This window comes from Drosophila elegans, unplaced genomic scaffold, assembly GCF_018152505.1.
Source record: "Drosophila elegans isolate 14027-0461.03 unplaced genomic scaffold, ASM1815250v1 contig_476, whole genome shotgun sequence".
Classification (NCBI taxonomy): domain Eukaryota; kingdom Metazoa; phylum Arthropoda; class Insecta; order Diptera; family Drosophilidae; genus Drosophila; species Drosophila elegans.
The window spans coordinates 16,645,759-16,670,792 of record NW_024545863.1 but is presented as its reverse complement, the minus strand read 5'-3'; the positions used below and the strand labels follow the sequence as shown (position 1 = coordinate 16,670,792).

Sequence of the window (25,034 nt, the reverse complement as noted above, 5' to 3'; positions counted from 1 at the left end):
TTCATTTGGGAAACCAATTGCGGTCTAGGGCCAAACTATTGAATTGGAAGTAGGCATTTAGGTTCTGCTTAGAAACTTTCTTACTTAATTGAGACATTAGACTGTCAATCTTACTTTTTCTTATCAACCGAAATAGCCGAAACAGTTATCGCTTTTATTGCGCACACATAAGATAGCCCTTTGGAAGCGGCTCATAAAAGCCGGAATTGCATTAAACAATTAAAATGTTCCACTGCAGTAGATTTGATTTTTTGAATTTCCACCACCAGTTGAACGTTTACAGAGCCACCAGCACTGTTAACCGTTTGCAACCGCTGGCAAACTGACTTACCTGCTGGCTGTTGGCTGCTGTCGCTGGCTGTGCTTTCTTTTTAATAAAAATTTCTTTTGTCGCCGCGCAACTTCATTCAGTGCCAGGCCGTCGAAGGCAGCGGTCGCGTCGTGGTCCCCAGATCAGATTTTGTGAGAGAAATGCAAATATCAGAAATCCAATATTGAACGCGAGCCGAGAGAAAAGAAAAGTGTGAGACGTGTTTGGAAAATCGAATCGAATTTCGTACGGCACCGTCAACGGAAATCGCAACAACGGTACGGTAATTGGTGTGTGTGTGTGTGCTCGGTCTTTTGCATTCGCCGTGAGTGAGTGCTTGTGTGAACTTTGTTAATTTTCAAAAACAAGCATCTAATTGTGGAATACTTTGGGCCACTCGAGCCAAGGATATCAGCGGTTGAGAGCCAGTTTGCGGGTAAGATTTGTGGGTTAGGCGGTTAGGAATGCTGGTCGGCCATTACGGTTGCAGCAGCTAATTAGCATGCTGCACTCGACAAAGCACACACAAAAAAGCTAACTGCAGCGGGTTGCTGCTGGTCACCAGCTGGAAATCAGGGCAGGCCCAACAAACCCACACGAGTTCGTGCCTTAAGTCTTTTGTTTTGCGACTGGTTTTTTGTCGCCGGCCCTTGCACTTGGGCAAAAAAAAAAAGTTGCTCAGCTTTTTGTACCACAATAATTATGTACGCAACTGCTGCCAAGAGTTGACTTTTTTATTTAGTCTAGATCTCGCCATGGCTTACTTTCATCCCCATCAAATTCGGTTGACCTACAAATCGTGGACTACATGTTAATTGACGTTAACTTGTTTCCGAGATTCCGCATTCTGCCGGCCGAAAAAAAAAAAAATGCCAGGTTCATTGACCATCGTCTGGCGTTATGTAAAGTGCACAATAATTGAATTCTGGTAATGAATTCACACTTTGCATGGGATCCGATGGGTTGCGTGTTGGCGGCGGTTATGCACTGGGCGCGAATTATTCAATACACAGTCGAGGAGATAACGAGATCAATTGGCGGCCAACCGTTAGTTAATTTATTACTTTCTCAAAAGGTCGGAGCAGCGTTCCCAATAGGCCGCTAAGGAGCCAGCCAGCTGATTTATAGCCATCGCTAGCGACCCAAATTGGCTACTATATGCTTAGCTATGCCAGGCCAAACATAAGCGGAATTAGAAACAGAACAAGAGCTTGCAGCCAACCACCTATTTACTGGTTGAAACGCGCGGGCGCTGTGCCGCAAATAGCGATTTCCAGTGGCGCAGCCATTGCAAGTGCACTATTGCAACCCAGCCAGCAGCTGAGCCAAAAAGCCAAGTGACCATAAAAGAGCGGCCAGAGGCAGCAGGCCTAAACCGAATTACCTACGCGCGTTCCCCATCCCCACTCACCACTCACCACTCCCCACCCAGATCTGGCCGTTTATGGGCACTTCTTTGGCCGAGGAAGTCACACTCCGCCACCAAAAACGAACTGACAGCCTTGAACGATTTATTGGCTGCCCAGATCGGCGACGTGCGGCGATTCTGCAAATGGGATACCCATGCGTCCATGCATCCATCCATCCATCGGCGAACATAGTCAATCATCGTCGCCCGCTTATCTGCCTTATCGCTCGCTGCTCTCTGAATTCGTCTCTCGACGAAGTGCATCCCCAGCACTTTCCTTTTTATTTGGGCCCGCAGTCTTGCTTACACAGTGCAAAAAAAAAAGGATAACTGATTTCAAATAAAAAACTTTAACATAATATAAATATTGAAAACATCAAAGCAAAGTGAATAATTTAATTTTTTCTGTGTACCCGTAGTTTTGGCCAACTATTATTTCGCTGTCACTCAGCGGAGTCCGTTTTTCTGTACGCTTTTTCCTCAAATCAGCACTTGAGCAGTTAACATTTGATGGCTCGGACAGTAGACAGTACTTTAATAATAGCAATTCCATTGTAAAATTCATATCGTCCACGCGCGCGCTTGTGTGCAGCGCATAATTTCCTCGCTTTGTGCCATAAGTTGTTGTAAATTTCGACTCGCCGTCGTCGACTTCATTAAAACTAATAAAATAGCAACAAATTCAAGTTTTGGAGAGTGTGTGTCTGTGGCATTTGAAGTGCTCGGCTTGAACTTCACACTCTGGCGGCAAGCTAAAATTTCACCATTTCTCTTTGAAGAACCTGCGAATGCGTATTATTGTAATTAAGATTTCAAGCACGTTGCCTTGACTTTCATTGCCATTTTTTAGACGCGGTCAGCGGCTATTTCGGTTTATTGATTTTTTAAGTTTTAGTTTTAGTTTCTGCTTTTATTTGTTTGTCTTCTGGCCGAAGGAATGCCGCCTGTTTTGGCCAATGGGGCTATGGTATATAGTTATTCATTTCTATATGCTAATCGGCACTTAGCATGTGGGCGTCACTTTCTATCTTGGCCAGCGAGAGAGCGGAAATCCGATCACGGATTTCCTTGGCCTGTGATTGCTTTCGGCTCACGAAAATTCGCTCGAAATTTCGTGGGATTGCAACACTCGAATGATTCACGAGACTTTGGCCAAGGTGTGTGTGCACTTGCCAACATTTGTTAACGTTAACTGCGGCAACAGGCCGCGCAGATCATAGCCGGGATTTATGACTGTGTGGTGGTGTGGCCAAGAGCGATTACGCACCTTAAAAAGTGAAATTTATCGCGATGTTTTGTTTTGCCTTTTCGTTTTTCGCCACAAAGAAATGCAAATTAATTCGTATGACTAAGACGTTGGCGATTTTGCGAATGGTTATACCTAAGCCCATCAAAATGGAAGCTGCCTAAGGTCGGGAAAATGACTCTCGTTTTACACGGAAAAAAATGCGATGATTAGTTAAAAGGGATAGCATAAAAGAATGTTCCAACTAAACTAATAGTTACTGAAAAACAGTTGTCCTATTTAAAAACCTACCGAAATCAATATATTTTGAAAAAGAAACTGATGCGGCTAGAATTTTTTGATCAAAAAAGAGGCCATAGCTTCTATTCAACAAATATGTTAAGATATACACCAAAACAAAAAAAAAAAACAGAAAATTTAGTTTTAATAAGTGTGTCTTGAAAATAAAAAACAGACAGTATTAAAGTATAAGCATTAATTCGATTTTAAATAATAAAATCACTAAACTCTTTAATTTTATTTCTATTCTAAAGAGTCTAAAACTGTAGTCTTAACTTTAGGCCATAAAGTTCCAAATAAGTTTTATTTTGATAAAATTAAATTTAATGGTATTAATTTAATAGTCATTATATTTAGAAACTTGTCATAAGCTATTAGCTTAAAATGCATGTAACAACAGTTTAGTTTCTATAACAATTTTTTTTTTTTGGGTGTAGTCATTTATTTGTGTATTTATGCATTTAAATACAACTGGGATTGGCGGGGCCAAGAGCATAGGGTTTCCGAGCCCAAGACCAGGCTCCATCCACATTCCAGTCGCAGTCATCGCAAACGCCATCGTCTGTTTGTCCAATGATCGTTAACGGGGTCAGTTGTGCTACGTACACGGGTTTCAGCCGCTTCTCTCGCAGACGTTGTTGGTTTATTTTTGTGGTACCTCCGTGGGGTATTGGATATTGGGTATTGGATATTGGGTATCTGGTGACTGCCTGGCTGATTCACCAAAAACGAAGAGAAATAAAACGAAACGTGCGGCAGACTGGAGGGCAGGAAGACTGCCTTCCGCGGTATTTGGTATTTGGGATTACAAGTTGCCTCACAGTGCGGGGAGCGGTGCCAACGGGGGCAATCAAAAATTTCACTGATTTTAATTATTTTTGTTTTACGTCCTACCGTTCTGGTTTGGCTACTTTGCCGCGTGTGCGTTTCTTTTGCTTTTGATTTTGCTTTTGCCTTGGCTTGGCTTGCGGTTAAAGTTGAGGCACAAATTCGGTAAGCCATAAATAATTCTCTCTGGCGCCGCACCGCACCACATCCAGCCGCACAGCCGCAGCTTCAGCAGAGCAGCACTCAGAAGCTGAGCGAGAAATTTTCGGCTGGCAAAAGTGAAAGTTGCAGCTGCTGCTGGCCGTGCCATTGAAAGAAATAAGAAATGTAGGAAAGCGCCGATGCCCCTCTCCCCAGCGGATTCAAAATGAACTCGCTGGAGACAGTTTAAAGTCGGGTCTTAGGGTCTGGGCTCCAGATTGGCCCGGGTGTCTAATGACTCTGCTGGCTGCCCTTTGTCAACATTGGCTGGCCGCAGCGGGGTGGGGGGGAATTAAAACTGAGCATTTTCGCTATTATGTGTTTCGTTTTGTCGTTGTAATTATGTTTACCACGCTTTTGATTGTTACTATTTTTGTGTGCCATTAAAAATTACACCTAATTGCGGTGGTTCGTAATGGACGTGCGACTTTTTCGGGGTGTCTTACCCCAGACACTGACTTAAGGCAGCGGGCGGGATGCTCTGTGATGGGATGGGATGGGTTGGGGGGGGGAAAGTTATGGTGTTTATGCGCCTCGCCAGCGTGATTGTGGGAACCCCGGGCGAAATGAGTTAATCAGAGAGCGAGGCGAATTGTGTAATGTGAAAGCAAAGTGCGGCAGGGAAGTGATTACGCTAATCCGTCGACTTCCTTGCCCAGGAATTGGGTCATAAATCGAGCTGGGTTCGTTGACCGGCGGAAGGTCTTGGAATGCGGCGACCATAACTCGTTTCCATATTGAAATTTAATTAAATTAGCACTTTCTACATCGACCAGAAAGCCGTGCCTCACATATTGAATAATAATTACAAACAATTAGCACAGTGACCCAGATGCGTAAATTATGAAAATGAAAATGCAGCGCTGGCCGCCCAGCAAATTCCTTCGGCGGCCGCACTCATAATGGAAAGTGGCAATCAAGTGCGGCTCGATGTGCAATGAAACCGTGTTCGCATATTCAAAGACTTCTTGACAAGAAGTTTGTGTCTTAAGTCTTTCGTTTGGGTTGAGCGCGTGCTCAACAATCCAGCGATGACAGGTTTTTATTTGGCATTCGAGGTTCTTCGGGAGGATGCTCAGTAGCTTCTGCTTGTGCTTCTCTTTGGGTTGTTCTTTTTTATTAGCATACTGATAAAAGCGAACTTGCTCGTTCGCTGTGGCCAATAAACATGATGGAAAAAGCAAACAAGTTCCTAAATTGTGACCCAATTACCCAGTTAGCCAGTCAGTCTGTTGATACAAGTTCTACTTGGCCTTATGAATTATGGCCCATCGACGAGGCATGCAAAATTGTGACGAATGCGGCATTTGCATAACACTTTGTCTATGCCATCGAAGAACAGAAGAAAGCACAATCGCTGTGCTGGCCAATTCATTGGCAATTGAAATGAAAGTTGGTAGCAAATCGGCCTGCAGTTAAATGGCCGGGCTCTTAGATCGGAGATCACATCGCCATTGTTTCGTGTAGCACATGCCGCATGCAATCGAGAGGAAATCTAGACCATAATAATAATCACGGCAATTTGGGGACACCACTGGCAATTGCCGCAATTGCACTTTCATTTGGGATTCTTGCCGCCTGCAGCGGACTTAGCCTGGCCAAAGCCATGTACTCTTTGAATAAATTTCTACACAACGTGATTGACAGTCCGCTGCGATTAAGCGCATAATGAGGCACGCTCCTTTTGACATTGATGTGGCTGCCACTTCCACTGCGACTGCGATTGCGACTGCGACTGCGACTGCTCTCCGGTGGTGAGTCAGTCATAATTAGCGCTGGGTATTTCGGCTGGGTGACATTATCGATGTGCCATGATTGAATGAAAGTTGAACTGCGGTTTTTTGAAAGTGAATTTCTTGTCACGGCAGAAGACGCCGCAAATCGAAAGCACTGGCTGCCGGCGGCCCATTCGATTTGGGCTCTTTTTGTTGCGGCAGAATATTGAAGAGCGTTAGACAATAGCCAAGACTATTGGCTAGGCTAGGCTAGGCTAGCGGCTGCCGTTTAACGTTTGGCTCGTTTGGCTCGCTTGACATAACCACCACAATGGGCAACCACAACCACAACAAGCCACAACTCCCAGACGGGTTTTCCACTCGCTGCAAAAACTGGCTGCTCACATTTGGTAAAATTTCACTTTTTCCTTTTATTTGCTTGCTGGCTGCGACTATTGCAGCAGCTTTTTATGAAAATCAAAGCAATCCCATCCAGTCACTTGCGGACCAGTGTCAGTGCCAAATTGGGAGTGCACCAGTTGGGTTAATGTTAATTGTAAGCGACACTGCCAGCCGTTGTTTTGATCTGCAATCATAACTCGAAGGCTGCCATCGAATAGTACTCAATAGGCTCATTGTTTTGGCCAAAGCACTTCTCGCCAAAAAGAAGCAGACACGGTCATGTCTCAATTAAGCCAACCTACGGAGCTTGCTCTGCTGACAAATTGCCGAGAGGCCGCCGTGTTGCTGTGTTGCTGTCGTTACTGGAAGCAGCAACACCAGCAACACCAGCCACACCAGCAACACCAGCAATCTCAACTGGCTGCAATTTTCGCACCATAAACGTGGAAGCGGTCTGTTGTCAAAGCTTTTGAAGTGACAGCGGCCTTGTGCAGACTATGAAATCAAGAGTGGTTTCGGCTTGGGCGGAAGGTTTAGCGATTCAAATTAAAGATTGCGTTTCTTTTCTCTCTTTGCAGTCAATCGAAATGGCAGGCAGTCGCCACTTAAGGTTGCTGCTGGCGCTAATGTTGCTGCTGAGCGCGGCAGCAACATCGAGCGGAGTGTCCACCACAGAGACGCCTTCGGCTCTCCTGCCATTGGAGGCACGAAGTGCTGATGTTTCGGGCGAAGAGGATGTCATCTCCACCAGCTATGTGCTGCCCAATCAGATCTTCAACGAGGGAAAGCCGTACTATGCCCGCCAGGATCCGGTGTCGGGTCAGCTGGACTTCAGTGCCAAGAAACCGGCCGGAATACAGCCAGAGGCCAATGAGGTAGTGAATCCCGACGAGAAAATTGTACTGAGCGGCGGCAGTTCACCCAACATTCATGACTTCTTGAACCTGCCCGTGAAGTACTCCTCGTCGAAGTTTGTGTACCCGCTGGTCTCCAGTTCCTATGCCAATTTGAAGTACCAGGGCAGCAACAAGAATTACATCACCAACAAGAAACCCACTTCGGTGGTTGCTCCTGTAACACCCCCACCGCCAAACTATCACAGTTCGAACTTCTTCACGGTGCCCACGACTAAACTAACTGCTGTGACACCCACGGCAGGAGCCTACTATCCCAGTAGCCCCACCAGTACTACCACCACTACGTCGACAACCACAACCACTACGACAACAACTACTCGAGGAACTGCGCCGCCATCAAGGAGACCAGTGAGCAGCACTACAACCACGGAGGCAACGAGTGCGTCACCCAAATACACCACCACCTCCCGCCGACCCATTCCAGTGCAGACGACCTCCACCTCCACCACGCCGCCACCACCACGCACCAGCACCACCCGCAAGAAGTTTGTGCCCACCAAGAAGTACAGTCCCACGGTGCCAAGCACTAGTGGAAGGCCAACGCTCAGCCACGAGGATCGGCGTCCGGTGAAGTCGTCGCCCAGACCCACTCCCAGCAGCCAAGATGTGACCCTCACCACGCACCATGCCACTCCGCAGGCGGCCATCTTTCCCACAGAGCCAGCCACGACCACCAAGATGTACACCACCTCGAGCACCAGTCCGCCAGTGGTGTTCACCGAAGGACCCACGCCCCCGCCCGCCTTTAGTCCCATTCCGGGAACTGGTATTCCCAACCTAGATCCAGCGGATGTTTACCACACGCTGGGGCAGAAGAACACACAGGCCGAGGAGCAGCAGCAGCAGCAGCAGATGGAAAAGCAGCAGCAACAACAAATGCAGCAGCAATACCAGGAACAGCAGCAACAACAGCAGCAGCTGTATCAACAGCAGCAACAATATCAGCTGCATCTGGAGAAGCAACAACTGGAAAAGCAGAAGCATCCATACCAGCAGCAACTGGAAAAGCAGCAGCATCAGCAGCAGCAACATCAGGTGCAGCAACAACAGCAACATCAACCTCAACCGCCAACTCGGCAACAGCAACCGTCTCCTTCCAAATCCCCCATGACTCTCAGCGATATATTCAACAGCCTGGCCGAAGAGGAATCGAATGTGGCCCAAAACTATCAGCAAAATCAGGGATTTGATGCCCAGGGCAACCTCATTCAGCCCATTGCACCCTCCAAGCCATCGCCCTTTGCCATGCAGCAGCCAGGATTGCAGCAACCGGGATCACAGCAACCGGGATCACAGCAGCAGCGACCCAATCCCAATGATCAGAAGGTAATCTCCGGCAGCCAGGAGAACTACAGCAACGAGTATGTGTCGTACCAAGTGCAGCAGCCAAACATGATGCAATACCGACCAGTGCCGGGCCAGATCAACAACGTGGTCATCTCACCGGGCCAGCAGTCGGCCTCCTTCGTCCTCGGCAGTCAGGTGCAACAGGTCAGCGTGGGCCACCCCAGTGTAGGTGTGGAAAAGGAGCCCATGTTCGCCAAGGACACGCCCGGAGTGCAGTATGGTCAGGTGATCAACGAGGATATCGGCAACATTAAGCGACCGCTTCAGGAGCCAGCAGTGCCGACAAGCTACCAACAGATGCCGAGCCTCCAGCAGAACTCCAACTTCCATCAGAACGGAAATGTGGTTGCACTGGGAGCGCCTGGAGCAGTTTCATACCAAGAGCCACCGCCAGAGGCACCATCACCCTACCAACAGCTTCCCCTGATCGGCTCCAATAATAAGCGACCATCAAAGAAACCAGTGGCCAAGCCAGAGCAGCCCCCGCATGCCTATCCACCTCCACAAACCTCGACGCCACCTCAGACGCAGACCACACCACCGGCAGATGACACCAAGGAGCTGCTGGTCTCCAGCAACATTCGCTTTCCCGCCCAGGGTGAAGAGGCGCTGGAACTCTCCTCCTCCGCTGTGATGCAGGGTCCGCCGGCGGGACCCCACATCAATGGCCATGCCCAACCTCTCAGTCTGCAGCAGATTCAGAACTCCAATCCCGTGGTTTTCCCCAAGGCCAAGGACGAACCCGTTCCCAGCAGCACCAATGTGCAGATCCAGCAGCATGAAGTGCTTAATCTGAGTCAGCAGAAGCCACCATTGGTGAGTTTCTGGGTCAGGAAGGTTAAATCTTTATGATTGTATTATATTTGTATCCCCAGAAATTCCCTGCCCAACAACCTGCACTTGGCGAACAGCCCTCGCTGGATATGGAGCCTCCGCCGCGTTATCCCACTACTTTGCCAGTGCCCCAGGCACCTCCAACTCCTGGCAAGCGACCACTCGGTCCACCACCGCCATCCAGCTTTTACAACGAATTCCAGCGGAAGCCACAGAACGGACCCCGTCCCAGCAACCTGCCCAATATTCTGCCACAATTCCGTCCGAATGCCAAGATCTCGAGCGGTCATCCTCCTGCACTGAAGCAGGAAGCGGGCAACATTCGTCTGCCGCAGCAAGGCGGTCCCAAGCGTCCTTACAATCCCTCAGTGCCGCCTCAGTTTGCCCATCGTCGCCATTCTTTGCATCAACAGCAGCTGCAGCAACAGATGATGCAGAAACGCTATCCCATGAATCGCATTTCGGAGTATCCCGTGGGTCCCAGTCCCGGAGGAGATGTCAATAGGAGGGTCTACAGACTGCCACCGTATGGAGGTCAGAATGTGCCCTACCTGCCCGATCACATGTACCCCCGTCGTCCCCATGGACCTGGTCCATTGAGATCTGTCGACGGTTATCCCGCCGAACGACATGCTCCATCCGCTGAGCCCTACAAGACCATCGATGCCGAAGCAGCGGCCGACTTCGAGGAGGAGGACCTGGTGATCAATGATCCGCCACAGCCAGTGACCCCCGGCAAGGATCGCCTGGGAGTTGAGGAGACGAAACTGGAGCCGGTGGTCACCCTGCAAATGCTGCAGTCGCAGAAGAAGGCCGTGAGTCTGCCCGGCGATGATACGGGCGCCGGCGAGATCCAGGTCACGGCCGACAACGATCCCCAGGAGGCCGAGGCCTCCAAGCTCAGCCAGCAGAAGTTGGATCCCAGCGGCATGTACGTTGTCTTTCCCATGAAGGGAGCAGAAAAGGGTCAGGCCGAAGGAGAGGCACCCTCGGCTCCAGCCGAGTACCAGAACACCCCGTTTTCCGTCATTCGCGACCAGCCCCAGGAACCGATTCTTAAGAACAAGAAGCCACAGTCGCTGCAGCAGCACAACAAGGCGCAGCAGGGGCCCAAGGAGAAGTTCCCATATCCCATCGAGAAGCCAGACCCATCCTATTCAGAGCTCCATCCCGAATCGCAGGCAGCTGTGCCCGGAGTGCTGGTGGCGCCGAGGATCATCACCGGAGCCCTGGGCACCGGCACTGAGACGCCCATCGCCATTGCCTACACGCCCACGGAACCGAATCCATTCCGCCACGAGCAAGGACAGAAGTTCTCGAACATCAACCTGGCCACTTCGGTGATCAATGAAATCCGGCAGGACACCCAGACGGAGGAGGGCCTGAGCAGCGACTTCGATCTGCGCGGCCAGAACTTCGAGAAGGACTTCATGGCACCCTTCTACCCGAGTGTGAGTCTGGGCGGTGCCAGTGGAGCAGCAGCAGTAAATGCGGCAGCGCCGAGTAACTGGAACATTGTACCCGGCTCGACTACGGATCAGACGGTCTATGAGAAGAACAACATAAACCGGGCTGATGTGGGGACCACAGAGGACAGAAAAGCGGAGGAGGAGCAGCCAACCGCCAGTCCGCTGACAGCGGATAAGCCGTCCGAGATGGACAGTTTCCAGCCACAGCTGCAGGGTGGCTTCAAGCCCATTTACCCGCCGGGCTACCAGCACGTGGAGCAGGTGGAACAGGAGCAGATTACTGCGGCCAAGAATGCTGCACAAGATCAGCCAATTGCACTACCCCTGGTAGGCACCACAGTAAAGCCTTCGACATCGGCCTCACCAATCAGTAGCAGCAGTAGCAGTAGCAGTAGCAGTAGCAGTTCCACCTCTACATCCTCTACCAGCTCCACAACCTCGACGACTCACCAGCCCGGGATAACGAAGTCGGACTCGACATTGGCCACCACCAAGGCGCCGGTGGCCAGTGCCAAGCCCACGCTGCGCAAGAAGTCCAGCTTCGAGACGAGCCTGGCCGCCTTACTCTTCGGCGACGAGGACGAGGAGGAGGGAGCCCGCAAGTCCGCCGAGCTGCCCAAGGCCAAGGCTGGACCCAGGAATGTGCCACGCATGGGTCCCAGGAGTCTGACGTTGAGCTAAACGGGTGCCAGAAGAGCCCACAACACTAGTGTAGTCCAATTTTAGTTCGTAATATTTATTCAAAGTTTATGAGACAGCAGGGACAGATGCCCCGCTTAGAAGTAGACCATGTGGTAATCTAGTTCTGTTCTACAGCTTATAGTTAGTAAGCTCACCATCCAGATACATAGACCATCGCCTCCAACGAACACCACAACACAACACACCCCACGATCCCAGCGACTTTTGCGAGTCTGATTTGAAATGCGAATGTCGTAAACTTTCTCATTGGACTCCCGAATCGTCGGAAATGAGATAAAAGCTTTTAATATTCAAATTAACAAAAACCTAAAATAGTACTCACAGTTTACCAGATTATTGTACCATAGAAAACCATGAAAAATAAACAAAATTCTTATATGATAAACCCAATCATTTTTTTTTTTGGTGTTTAAAATAAATAAATAAAATAAAATGAAAAAAAATAAAATAGTAAACTGATTTTTCAATTAGTGAGTCGTAAGTCGTAAGTCTCTAGTTTTTCACATAGAAAGAGAGAGGGAATTTTTCAAGGAATGTATGCATTTATTAATGTTTATATGGGGATGTAGGAAATCACAGGGGTTGGGGTACGGCTTTTAAATTGTATTTTATTTCATTTTTATTTTTTTGTATTTATCTATAACATTTCAAGATTGTTTTTAAAAAGTCAAAATCAAAGTTAAAATTACGAATTTTTTACTATAAGTCTAACTAAAGGGGTTTGTTATTAAAGAAGAATTTTCTTACCTTTTGAAGGCTATTGGTTTGATTTTTCAGTTTAATCCTCCAGTTTCTTCGTTTAAAAGCATGTTGTTAAAAAACCAGCCGATCGATCCGTTTTCCCATAAAGTTTTCAATACAATATTTTTGTAGTAACTATTTTTTTTTATCCTTGAAGCAATATCCACGTATCCTTTTATTGTTAAATGTTGAACTGAAATAAAAGATAAAAATATTAAAGTTGAAATAAAGTTTTCGCAAAAATAAAATAAATATATACAAATATAAATACCCATGTATATTGGCGAATCAAAACATTATCTGTTAACAGAATTATACAGTTCCACACCGATGATCGTTTACAGTTAATATTTGTTTGCATACTTGTAGGCTCAATCTCAATAAAAGATTTTAAACATTGTACTTACGACCCTGGTGAAAGTAATTCATTGTAATCATAAATCAATCGGTAGTTTTTCTATTTCAGTATCTTTATTATACGAGTACAATTCAGTTTTACAGATTTACAAAATCATTTGTTTGTCTGTTTGACAAGTTTTCGTTCTTCTGACTTGCTAAGTCCGAAACTGATTTCGTTTATATGTCTGGGATGGACTGCGATTTCAATGTTGATAATAATATATATAATACTTTTTCATGATCGACCCAAGTCGGTAAGTGCATTAAAATGTTTGATTGGCAACCGGAAACGAATTTTAAATTCATGATTCTCTAATGTTTGGCTTTACTTAGAACCCATTAACAAGACGATGATTTGCAATGAGGTTGACGTGTTTTATGCTCAAATGGACGACATACATTTCCTAACAATCTTTGCTATACTGATGAATCGTATGTACACATACAGTACTTTATTTACAGCTGCCACGGAAGTCTCTTTTATCTTAATTAGTTATCTGTTGAACAGTGTCTAAGTTGGTAAAGTAAGATGCTTCAGTTGGAGCCATTAATTCCTAATGAATTTTCGATAAATAATCAATTTAAGGATATATTTTCCTATTATCAGTATAATGGAAACTACTAGCCAATTGAAAAACGATGGCTCAGTCTTCGCCTTGCTTTTGCAATATGTGTAATAATTGAAGTATAATTGCAGCCGAATTGCATTAACCGTATATGTATGTAAGTTCGATTATAGAGGACACACCAAATTTAAGCAAAACATAAATCATGTCCTATAATGTAATCTTTATAAAATCTCAAATTTCACCCACCTATGTTATCAATCCGCGGGGTTTGATGTATACACATGTATTTATTTGTAATGCAGATACCCACATAATTTTAACGTTAAAAAGTAAAACTAAAGTCCGGTTGGATTAGGCCGATCGAGATTGGCCAATGATAATCGGTCTTGCTTCTCGAATTGATCCGAATTCGGAGTCGTCTGTACAATTTTCGAGAGCAAGGGGGCTTCTCCAAGTCTTAAAACCTCGAGTTGATAAGTCTACATAGATATTTAACTTTGACCTTACTTGGTAGCTAATCGTTACATGTAAAATGTATGTATTGCAATATGCCATTTTATATAGATAATTATATATTTATAAATATATTTATATGTATGTATGTATGTATATTTGTTTTGTATTTTAAACATAATCCTTTTATACAGAGTTTAGACAAAATCAAATAAATAGCGCGATAAATTTAATAATATATGTAAAGGTATTTATAAAGAACAGCTATGCCATTTCATAGGAGTTTATCAGCGACAGATTTAATTAATAAGAATAAATACTTTCCATGATTGATTTCTGAATACTCGCTAATTTAGCATAATATATGTAGCGATGTAAATTTGAAGGACTAGGAACCAGTACGACATATGATTATGTTTATCTATATGTATGTAAATGGTAAATGGTATTTAGATGCAAAACAATAAAACTAATAATAATATGTTTCTTATTGTAAAGGGCATGCTTAGATTTTAGTAGAACATTTTGGCTTATTTGCAATTGCGCTCTATACACATGACGATACGGAATTAAACTATCAACTAAGTTACACTTGTAGGCATCGAAAACTAACCAACTTTTGTGGGCAAACTAATTTGCGATTGTTTGTATTCTTATCAAGTGGTACTGCCAGGTATGAAGGAATCGGATATAAGGATAAAAATCTCACAGAATCTAACGAAGTCTCAAGTTGACCGAACAAATAAGTTACTAAATATGAATCAGGTCCGGGTTTCCATAGCCGCCCAACTTCTTACTTCTTTTTGTCGAATATTGGAAGCTTGGACTTGACAGCACCCTCGCACACCATCATCCTTTGTTGCGCCGGCTTCTTGTCCAGGTCAAAGCACAGAGCGTCCGCGTTCAGGTGCCGCTTAAAGTCCGAATAGCGACGCGACTCATACGAGAGGTAGTTGGAGCCCAGTGCCGAGGCAGCCACCGCAGCGGCCACCGTGCCGTTCCCATTGCGATGGTGCATCGATGGTGGCGACGAGTCCTGCCGCTTCCGCTCGAAGTACTCCACTATCTTGGCTATCTGCGCGGATCGCGTGCTGGGCAGTGCCGTGAAGGAGCGATCGTCCCAGAGCAGCGAATCGGATCCCGCCAAGCTGCTAATGTCGTCGGAGCTGTCCGTGTAGATGGACGAGGTGCGGTTCTTGCAGTACAGCAGTTGGTTCGTCGCAAACGGACTGCGCTGCAGCAGCGTGTGGATCTCTGAGTCCAGGGCCAGTCGATTGATCAGGCCCGCCGTGGCCGCCATCTGTGAGTCGCTGCCGTTTCCGCTGAGCAAGGCATGGTGGCAGGTGTAGCGTCGCTGGTGTGTGGGCCGCGAAGCCACAATTTCGGCGTCCAAGTCATCCATCGAGTCCAGCGCTGTGGACGATGAGGTGTTGCCCCCGATCACGGCGGGATCGTTGTCGATTAGCAAGACCGACGATGAGGTCGATGATGTGTCGTTGAGCAGGTGGCTCTGCTGTTGTTGTTGGGCCGCAGCAGCGGCAGCAGTTACGGCGGCATTCGATGTGGAGGTGGCGTAGTAGCAGCAGCGACACAGACTCGCAAGTTTATCGCTGAAAGATAAGGCATACAATCAGTAAGCGATTTCAAGGATTCATATCCAGACCCTACTTAATCTAACGAAAACATTTGACAAACATTTTTATAGCTTTTTAATGTTTTATGACTCTTTTGATGAATATCGACTACAAAAGATGATTAAACACAAATACCACGTCAATCTTTTGATATTTTAAAAATTAAGTGACTTTTATGATAGCGTGATTTCAATGTTCTAAGCAAATTTAAGTCACTTACGGTCTTTGTGCGTTTGCAGCTCGATATTTATACGATGGCTGTGTTTAACCTGGGATATGCCGAAATAATTACAACATGTTCAACAGTTTAAGATATCAATTTTCTATCATTATTATTTAAAGTTCGTTTAGCTCACACTGAAGAATTGATAAACATACATATTGGTAGCTCACTTTCATATTTAAACGGCTATCAAGTTTTTGATAAATACATAGACTTGGAAGATTGTTAACATTACTCTTAGATATATCCTTTTTTCTTTGAACAACTTTAAGCATAAGGTACCACATAAGTTTTAAGAGATCTATATACTCACTTGATTTCACTATCTGCGCTGACACATGCATCGAGCATCAACTGCGCCTTCAACTTCTCGTAGCAGCAGTTGCTACTGTTGCCCCCGCCGCCGCAGCCAAACCCCAACGACCCAATCCCGTTCAGCTGCCGTCCGAAACTGTTGTTGGTTATCGCCGCATCCGACTCCTCGTTGAAGCACGAAAAGAAGCCACTTTCGATGGAGTCCCGTCTCGTTACGTTCGCCTTCAGAGGCAGCTGCTCACACGAGTTCTTCAGCTCGCTCAGATCGCAGGTGGCCTTCAGTTCGTCCAGCTCCAGATCGGTGCAGGACGACACGGAAGCCGGGGTCTCTGCCAACCTGGCCGGAGAGCCGGGCATGGGAGCGGGTGAAGCCAAGGCTGCCGTGGCTGCTGCACTGCAACTCAATGGGTCTTTGGATTTCCGGGCGCTCTCTGTAAGATCCTCGCAGGAATTGGATGCTCCCACCGCGGCGGTCAACGTTATCGTCGATGCGCTGGCCTTCAGTAGAGCTGGACTCTCGAATTCGCCGGTGCTGGTACTTTTCACGCTGGTGCCATTGGGGCCGCGAAAAAGCGGATGGGTGTACAAGGAGTTCGCGCGGTATTTGCGTGCCGTTGGCACGGTGGGCGGACGCACGGCGCTGTCATCACTGCTGGACTCGGCATCCGCACAGTTGCCGCCGCCATCGGGATCCTCGCCTTCGGAGGTGCAGTCATCGCAGTCATCCTCATCTGCTGCTAGGGCGGCAGTTGGTGGCTGGGCAACTGGGGCAGCATTACTACTGATCCTCTGGGGCAGACGCAACTCGATGGCGCTGTACTTGCGCGTCATGTGCGGCGACACCGGCAGGCTCTTTGGTTCACTGGGCATGACCGCCGTTGCCTTTGCAGCTGGTGTTGCCGCTGCTGCTTCATCCGTACCGGCTGCTCCGCCCTGGGCCACCGCCTTGCTCTGCATGGCAGCCAGCTCCTTGAAGAACGGCGCCAGCGTCTCAAAGCACGAACTGAAGAGATCACCCACACCGGCTGCATAGGTCTTTGGATTGGCGTCCAGGATCTTCTTCACGCCCCGCAGCTGCGCCAGCGCTTCGAACGGATTCGGTTTCGAGCCGTTGTGATCCTTTTCGGACGTCGGCTTGTACTGTGGATCCTTCAGACACATCGTTTCGCCCACTTTGCGCAGCGTAAGAACCGCGGGCACGGGCTGCGGAAGCGGTGGTGGATCCGGAATAGCCGTGGCGGGTAGCTGCGCCGAACTCAGCTGCCTGGGTGGCGTCGGAGAGTGGGTGGAGGAGCGCTGACGCTGCATCTGATGACACCGCGCCTTGTCGCTGGGCGATGTGTGCATGGGAAAGTGTATGATGTTCTCGCTCAGCGAGCGCCGGTGCAGAAGGATCTCGGCCTCCAACTTCTGAGTGGCACGTCGCACTCGGGACTTTAGGACGTGGTCATCGAAACCATTGCTGCCGGCCGACCCATTTGGCGTGCCCGGCAGTGCGGCCGAGGCGGACTTTTTGCTCGGAAAACGGAAGCCATCCTCATCCACTTCCCGCAGATGTCGCGGTGTTAAAGTTCCGGCTGGCGCCGTACAAATGGTGGCCACAGTGGGTGCTGAAGTCCGGGGCGTTGAGCTTACATTCTCCGAATCACTGCCTCCCGGGGAGCAGTTGATCAGCTCCAGCGAGCTGAGTGGACTCGCTCCTGCCGACGACTCGTGCTCGTACTTCTCCAGCAGCAGTGTCAACTTTTTGGTGGCATCGTGGAAAGTGGGGCGACTCTTTGCATCGTACTGTAAGAAGCAAAGCGGATTAGAGACGCATTCTTGGGCGCTGATCACAAACCAAAACTCACCAGACAGCAGTAGAAGGCCAGGCGTAGAAAGACGGGGGGTGTGTCCATGGGACACAGCTCGACAAATGCCAAATAGTCCAGGCCAAACGACGCTGTGCGCGGCATCATGTCCGGATCGGCCTCGATGCGGGCTATGATCTCGCACTGGATGATGCCGAAGGAGAAGACATCGCTCGTCTGATCATACCACTGGCCCTTCAGGCACTCCGGACTGACCCAATACGGTGAGCCGACGGTCTCCAGGCGTGATTTTCTGCTGCAAGCAGGCCCATTTTGGATTAGTTTGTTTATAATGGTGATATATAAGCTGATATTCCAGTTTAAACCGGGATACACTTACGATTTGACTGGTATCTTTGCGGCTAGACCAAAGTCACCTACGACGGCTTCATACTGATCGTTGGCCAGATTGCGAATAAGTACGTTCTGAAATGGGAAAAGGATTAGAACTGAAGGTCGTTGGCTTTTCGGGCAGCAAGATGATTACCTTGCTCGTCAGATCTCTGTGGAAGATGCCCGCGTCGTGGACGTAGGACATGCCGCGCGCTATACCCAGCGCCAGTCTTATCTTCTGCGTGGCGCTGAGCACCACCTCCTTGTTGGCCAGCAGCTGCTCCAGGGAGCCGCCATTGATGTACTCTGTGAGGGCGTGCAGTTGGCCCTCCTGCACGCAAACGCCCATGAAGCTGAAACGAAAAATGAAGTTAACATAAAGTTTGCCACTGCATTGCCACTATTCGATTCGGTGTGGCCCGAATAAGTTTCACTTTCAATCACACAACTTGACAGGCACTGCAACTCCCCCCGCACTGCAGACCCTGGATTTCTTATCGCCGGTCGACATGCAATCGGCCACCCCCCACTGATTGTTAGCATTGTTTCAGCCTTGATTCGCTGCAAAATGAAATTGTAATTCGAATCCCCCGATGCGCCAGGAGCACGCAATAAAAAGAGAAAGTTTTCCCTTGACTGGACATAGCTGCTTGGTTAGCATGGGAAGATGGAAACGAATCTCCCAGGATTACAGAACAAAGGAACCATTTCCTAAGCACTCATCTCCGCTTCCTGTTCAGACAATGTCAATGACTCCTAAGCCTGAGGAGCTCAACAACCACTGACACTCACTCCAGGCGAAGGGAGGACAAGGTGAGGTCACCAGGCTCGGGAACCGGAACTGTAAGCTTATTAAGAAAATGGCAACGCATGCGTCTGCCTTCTGCCAACTGCCAACTGCTTACCCCAAACAGAGTGTGCAGTCAGGTAAAAAAGGTTAACTGAACTGCTGCCAGACAGGGCTGACAACGATGCTCGAAGGTGACAATGAACTTTTGTGCAAGTACGCAACCATGTCAGGTTGCATCATCCTAAGGATACTCTAAGGAATTACTTCACAAGGATTAAAGAAAGCGTAACCTACCTGATCGGTTTATACAACTAACTTGCATTTAAAAAGCATTTCTTATAAACATGATTATTGATTTGTGATTGTAGGCACTTACACATTATTTTAAAGCTCAGCTTGTTTTAAAAACGTTTAGCTCCATAAAATCAACCATTTGTTGTCCAATAATTTTGGAACATATATTGAAGTATTTAAAATAAATAAACTTATGTATAAAATGAGAGTTTTAAATTAAATAATCGATTTCGGTATATCATGCTGAGATACACTTTTGAAAATGTATACCGAAATATTCCCAACCGATTAGCGCATGTGACTTAGGTCCCGTGTGCAGGTGTTCAATACGTGTGCCATTTCGATAAGGGTTCGCTTCAAATTCGTCTTCTGTCAATCGCTCTAATCGGACGTAAAGCTTATCTCTGCACATGCTTTATTTCGGCCAGCCCGTTGAAGCTATGGCCCAAAGAGTTTGGCCAAATTGTTTGGACCTCTGCGTCGTGTGCCCGATAAGCTTTATCGTCCGTCATGCCGCCATGCGATTCTGCTATATGCTATAAATACTGTATATTGTATAATATAAGCAAACAAGGCAAACTCAAGTGGCATTCGCAAAGTTTGATTTACGTTTGTGTGCCCCCCGACAGGGTCATTAATTTTCACTTACTCTGAAAATTAATTTTATTAGGTTAACCGCAGATCATCAAATCCCTAATAGATTTCGCAAACGGTGTGCAGGGCGGAAATAATTACTTTGTGCACGCAACCTGTCACCCCATCCACCCCAAAAACAGACACCTTTCTGTCAGGCTGTCAATAATAAGGCCACGGTACAGGGTCTTCAGGGTGCGACTGGGCCCGTGATGTCAGAGCAATCAAATGTTACGGCCAACCCCGGCACCCGGCACCACACATCACAACCCAAGGGTCGAAGAAACGCATTAACATACGAGTTGGGAATGGGGTTGGCTGGCCTAGACCACCAGTTGCATCGCTATTCACCGGCGTTCACTGACTTGCGTGATATGCGTGGCATTAGGAATCACAGCAGCCTGATATAACCATCAACGCCCTTTGGGGTAGCTTTATTGAAATCAGTCGGGTCACTGGCTTTCCGGCAAAACCTGGACAAGGAGTTTAGGTAAGAGGAATACAGTGGAACGTATGCAACAAGAACTACCCCTTTTATATAGCAATTGCAAACAAAGTCAAAGATTTTATAAAGTGCATTTAGGGTCAGACAATTAATGTAATTACAATATTATTCATGGCTTGTAAATATTGAAGCTGTATATATTTATATTGTATATTAATTGCACATAAGTTCACCATCAGCAAAAGTAAATCAGACAATCTTTTCCCAAACTTGTCTAGCATCGAATCTATGGAGGTTTGACTGCATTTATGTACACAAAACGTTATTACGCTGCATAAAAAAAATCGAAATGAAAATGTCTTGGGCAAGAGGGCATGACCCTTTTGAGATTCTTGATAGATGCCACGCCAGTGTGTGGCAGACACATGTCAGCCCTTCAGACAGCCCAAGGGCTCGGCTCAGCGCGGATCTGAAATGAAGTTATCACAAAGGCGAGACAGCTCGATCCCAGGTGTTGAAGGCAGGGCTCCGCGGCCCGAGGGTTTTGTCTGCCGCACATCCTCTCTTCTATAGAGTGGCACACCTCTTTCCACATCTCCACCTTCGCAACTTGCTACTCGCGACTCGTGACCGTGGGTGCAAGCCGCACTTCCATTTGCATGACCACTGCAGGGATTTACGGTTCTAATTCAATTTATTTCCCTGCATGATACACGATTAGCGCCTCGAGTGAGTGTCTTTACCCATGCCCCTGCCCTTTTGATGCCCATTAGCGGCTTACATTAAGAGGATTTGACTGCCGTTAACACCTTTAATGTGCACTTTAAGCTGCGCTCAAATCAGCATGGCTTTGAAGAGGAGCCCTGTTGACAGAAAGGATTTCATTTGGTTACGAGTCTCACATCAGCACTGAAGTACCGAAACCAGTTGAAAACCCGCAATTAAAGCGACTGTCGCTGTCGACAATGTTTGATTGCACCAAGAGTTAATTATTAATTGGGCAATTAATTTATATGGCATTCATCAGCCGGGGTGCAATGTTGTTATTTTCGGAACGAAGCCTCTTTTTTGCAGTGGGCGTTTGCCAGACATTGGGAAGCCAGTTCGTCGACATCAAATTGCCTGGAAATGCAAATCAGGAGCTGGCCAAAAGTGGAGGCAGGCGGCAGGCAGGAGATGCCATGCAAAGGTGTCTCTAGCCGGCTTGCAGCAGGAAATGAATACACGTCGAGTGGCTAGGCTTTTGCCCACTTCAAGGCCTGCAGCCGAAGAAGATGCCGAGAGCAGAAAGCGAGAACTGCAAACTACTCAAGCGGCTATAAGCCTCTGAAACTGCCGAAGAAGCATTGTTCTGGCAGCGTTTAGATTTTCAATTTGTTTTTTGTTTCTTGCTCGTTTTTCAGTTTTCCAGTTTCTTTCTTTTCTATTTTTGCCAGTCTTCCCCACAGCTAAAAGATGTGATTGTCTTAAATTGAAATGTGCTGCTTTGCTGGGTGTTACAATACTTGTTACAAGCATTACACAGTTTTCCCGGGAAACGTTGTTAGGTTGTTTGGTCGGCAGTCGACAGTCAGCAGTCATCAGTCGGCAGCCGGCATTTCTCTTGCAAGTCGCAATGAAAACCATAAATTGACACGTTTGCACGTTTCTCTTTGGAGACTGCGCCAATTGGTTTCCCAGACTTTTCGCAGACGGAGCCGCAGTCCGTCCAACTAAAGCCGCTAACTGCCGCTGGCCAAGCTGGGTTATTAGATAGGCTAATAAAATGCAAAATCCCGCTTGGCATTCTTTCACTCGTGTGTTGCAACCGCGGCTGCATTTTTATGTTGGCAAATCGAATTGGAGCATTAAAGCATTTTGCGCTTAATTGAAAATTATTACCACAACATCAACGGCAGCAGCAGCAGCAGCAGCAGCAACAACAGAAATTGCAACTGCAACAGGAGCAGCAGCAGCAACAGCAACGGCACGATCGGGGGTTAAAAGGTTGACACAAAGTAAACACAATTCGCTTTTAGGCAAACAACAAATAACCCAGGCCCAATACCAAGTTACAAATGAGACGGTGGCAGTAGAGCAGCAGCCGGGGGCGTGGCAATGGGCGTTATAAATGGTCCTAAACGCTTAAACGCTGCCAACTGCAATTACCATTCGGCATTTGCGACTGGCGGAGTAACAGCAGTATTTCGAAATGAAATGAAATGATTGAATTTGCTTTTCAATTAGAAAAATATGCAAAACGTGATGCGAAAATTATGCAGATTGCAGCTGCAGCAGCAATATCCAAAGTGCAGCAGCAACAGCAGCAGCAGCAAAAGCAGCAGCAACAGCAACAGTTGTTGCTACTTCCTCTTCTTGTTTTCACTGCTGACCGATTTTCGAGCTGCTGCAGCCCAAAAAGAAAGCTCATGTATGGGTGGTGTTGCATAAATCTGAATATCTAATGCTCGCTGCTTTTTGTTGTGCAAAACTGATTGAAGTGTATTGAAATTGATTGAAAGTTGATGACATAATTTCGTACGAAACGCAGGCCAGAGACAAAAGACAGTGTCCAAACGCAAATTGGAAGTGAATGTTGGCAGTCGGGCCCAAAGACGCCAGCCGTTGGGTGAGAGATGTTTTATGGGACATCGGCAGGCTGACACGTTTATTTACCATTTTACGGCTTTATTTTTTTTTTTTATGCGGAAGTAGTCGACAATTACAATTGCGATTTATGCAGACAAATATGAGGAGATTTATGGCTGGGAGATAAACTAAAACCAGCGAGCACCACAGTAGTGAGTAATTGCTGTCAAGAAACTTGTTACAACATGGCCACAGCACGCAACTAAAAAAGCGGGCTGGAATGCAAGGCAGCTCATTAAATTCCAATCTGTATCTGCATCTGTCGCCGAAACACTGGGTATTGTGAGATACATATTACTCATGCCCATTTTTTTTCGGGCACATCAATCCTGCTGCTCTTCTTTTTTATACATTTTTACATGTGTTAGCACTTACAAAGACACCACACAATGTAGTAATACTGTGGGTTCAATGACTTGCAATTGCGTCGTGCTGTAGACGTTATTGTGGCCGAGACATAAAGCATTACCAAAACAAATACACTCAGCAATACATAGCCCAGTTTTGGGTCAGTGAGTTTACTTCAGCTGGGCATTGCCAATAGGGCCAAACCCCCCGCGAATGGCTCATCACAGATGAGCCATCGATAATTGTTGGCTTTATGAATCCATTCGTGTTTGCTAGTAAACACACACCTCTGGTCTAAAAATAGCCCACGCCAATGCAAATGGTCCATAAATAGACGCTCGGAAGCAAGTGCAAACGAAAATCCGTGATGCAAATACTACAAATATTGACGTCAATGCTTTTGACGATCGAATCCAGATCGAACAACCTGATCTCGGGCGTCTAAAAACAAGCTGCCTAATGAAATTGCGCGCGACAGTTTACCAGGCCATGTTGATCATCAATCAGAAATTAACCCAATTTAGCTTTCTTGAACTGGCGGCTGCAATGGCAACGATCCGATCTGATCCGTGCCACACGGCACCGCCAGAGAGCAGAGCAGCTTCAATTACAGGCTATCGACAATTGACAATCCACAATCGACGAGCAAACATGAAAAGCTGCACTGATAAAAGTGCGCTGCAAGTAGTCAACCAGTCTGGCAGTCATGTATCCATTAAGCAATAAAAAGAAATGTTTATATGGCCACAATCATGACACGCTCTCTTTCGGCCTCGTGTTGCTACTGCTGCTGATGTTGCTGATGTTGCTACTGCTGCTGGAGCAGGTGTTGTTGCTGTTGCAACTTGTCAAAGTCTGGTAACTGTACAAACTACCGGAGGCTAGAAATTAAGGACTCAATTTGGTTAGACACTAAATCCGCCATTATGTTACATACTAATACGCCTAATTATATATGCGCAGATTTGTGTTTTTTTTTTCGGAATTCATTCAAGCTGCCGGGCGCATGAATGGCCAATTTAACCCATCTTGCACAATAAAATTCTCATTAAATTGTCAGCAATTTCTGCTCGTTCTCGGCAATCTTTTCATTAGCCTGACATCGTGCCACCGGGCGCCCATTCGTTTCAAGGCCAGCCATCTCAGTTTATTGGCAAGCATTTCATTGCATTTCATTTCATTTTATTTCATAAAAGGGGACAGAAATGAGCCGCCAACGCTCGGCGACACACAAATCAAGCCAAGACAAATAATGGCCGAGAGACAACAATGTGTGCAGTGGCCCCTCGAAAAACGGAGGCTTGTGGCAAACACATCGCATCTACATACATCTAGTGCCCTGCATATATGTAGGCATTCCTCACCAATACCACCATCACCACAGACGACCTTCATGTGGCGGGACTCGACTCATCGCCAGATGAGTGGCTCGATCGACTGGCTATCGACGCGCATTCAATTAAGTGCAATCTGACCTTAGTGGAATCTCTTGCAACGCCAACGCCGCGTTTATCAATAGCTGCGGATTGGCCAAGTCTCACGGAATCGGGGTCAAAGCTGAACTGCAGCTCGTGCGGAAGCGTGAGGGCTCAGCATCGGCAGTGGTGGAGTCATTAACCCGCGCACATTTGCATGCCAACAATTTGTCAACATTTGCCCACAACTTATCACCTGCTTAGCATCGCAGCCAGGCGCAAAAATCAAGTGCCGCCAGTGCGGCA

At 47.0% G+C, this 25,034-nt stretch overlaps 2 protein-coding genes across 4 annotated transcripts in view; one reads left to right on the top strand and one right to left on the bottom strand.

Moving 5' to 3' along the window:
* The first annotated feature begins 393 nt into the window (after window positions 1-393).
* Window positions 394-12,043, top strand: LOC108135840 (nuclear receptor coactivator 6). Of its 2 annotated transcripts, none has more exons than XM_017256725.2 (3): window positions 394-588; window positions 6,968-9,469; window positions 9,529-12,043. In XM_017256725.2, exons 2-3 carry the CDS (start codon window positions 6,977-6,979, stop codon window positions 11,635-11,637), a joined length of 4,602 nt encoding a protein of 1,533 aa, XP_017112214.1. In that variant the 5' UTR covers window positions 394-588; window positions 6,968-6,976; the 3' UTR covers window positions 11,638-12,043. The 2 variants fall into 2 exon arrangements, with proteins under 2 accessions (XP_017112214.1, XP_017112213.1); XM_017256724.2 differs by having other exon boundaries at window positions 394-746.
* An 808-nt stretch (window positions 12,044-12,851) lies between these two features.
* The window catches only part of LOC108135774, a 49,507-nt gene continuing 37,324 nt past the window's right edge, over window positions 12,852-25,034 (bottom strand). Inside the window, exons 4-8 of one of the 2 annotated variants that reach the window (XM_017256630.2) lie at window positions 18,330-18,528; window positions 18,183-18,268; window positions 17,843-18,098; window positions 15,991-17,780; window positions 12,852-15,430 (exon numbers count right to left, since the gene is read on the bottom strand). In XM_017256630.2, the coding sequence (XP_017112119.1) occupies window positions 14,614-15,430; window positions 15,991-17,780; window positions 17,843-18,098; window positions 18,183-18,268; window positions 18,330-18,528 (3,148 nt within the window). In that variant the 3' untranslated portion in view covers window positions 12,852-14,613. The remainder of the gene's footprint in view (window positions 15,431-15,990; window positions 17,781-17,842; window positions 18,099-18,182; window positions 18,269-18,329; window positions 18,529-25,034) is intronic. The other variant, XM_017256631.2, reaches the window with a different exon arrangement.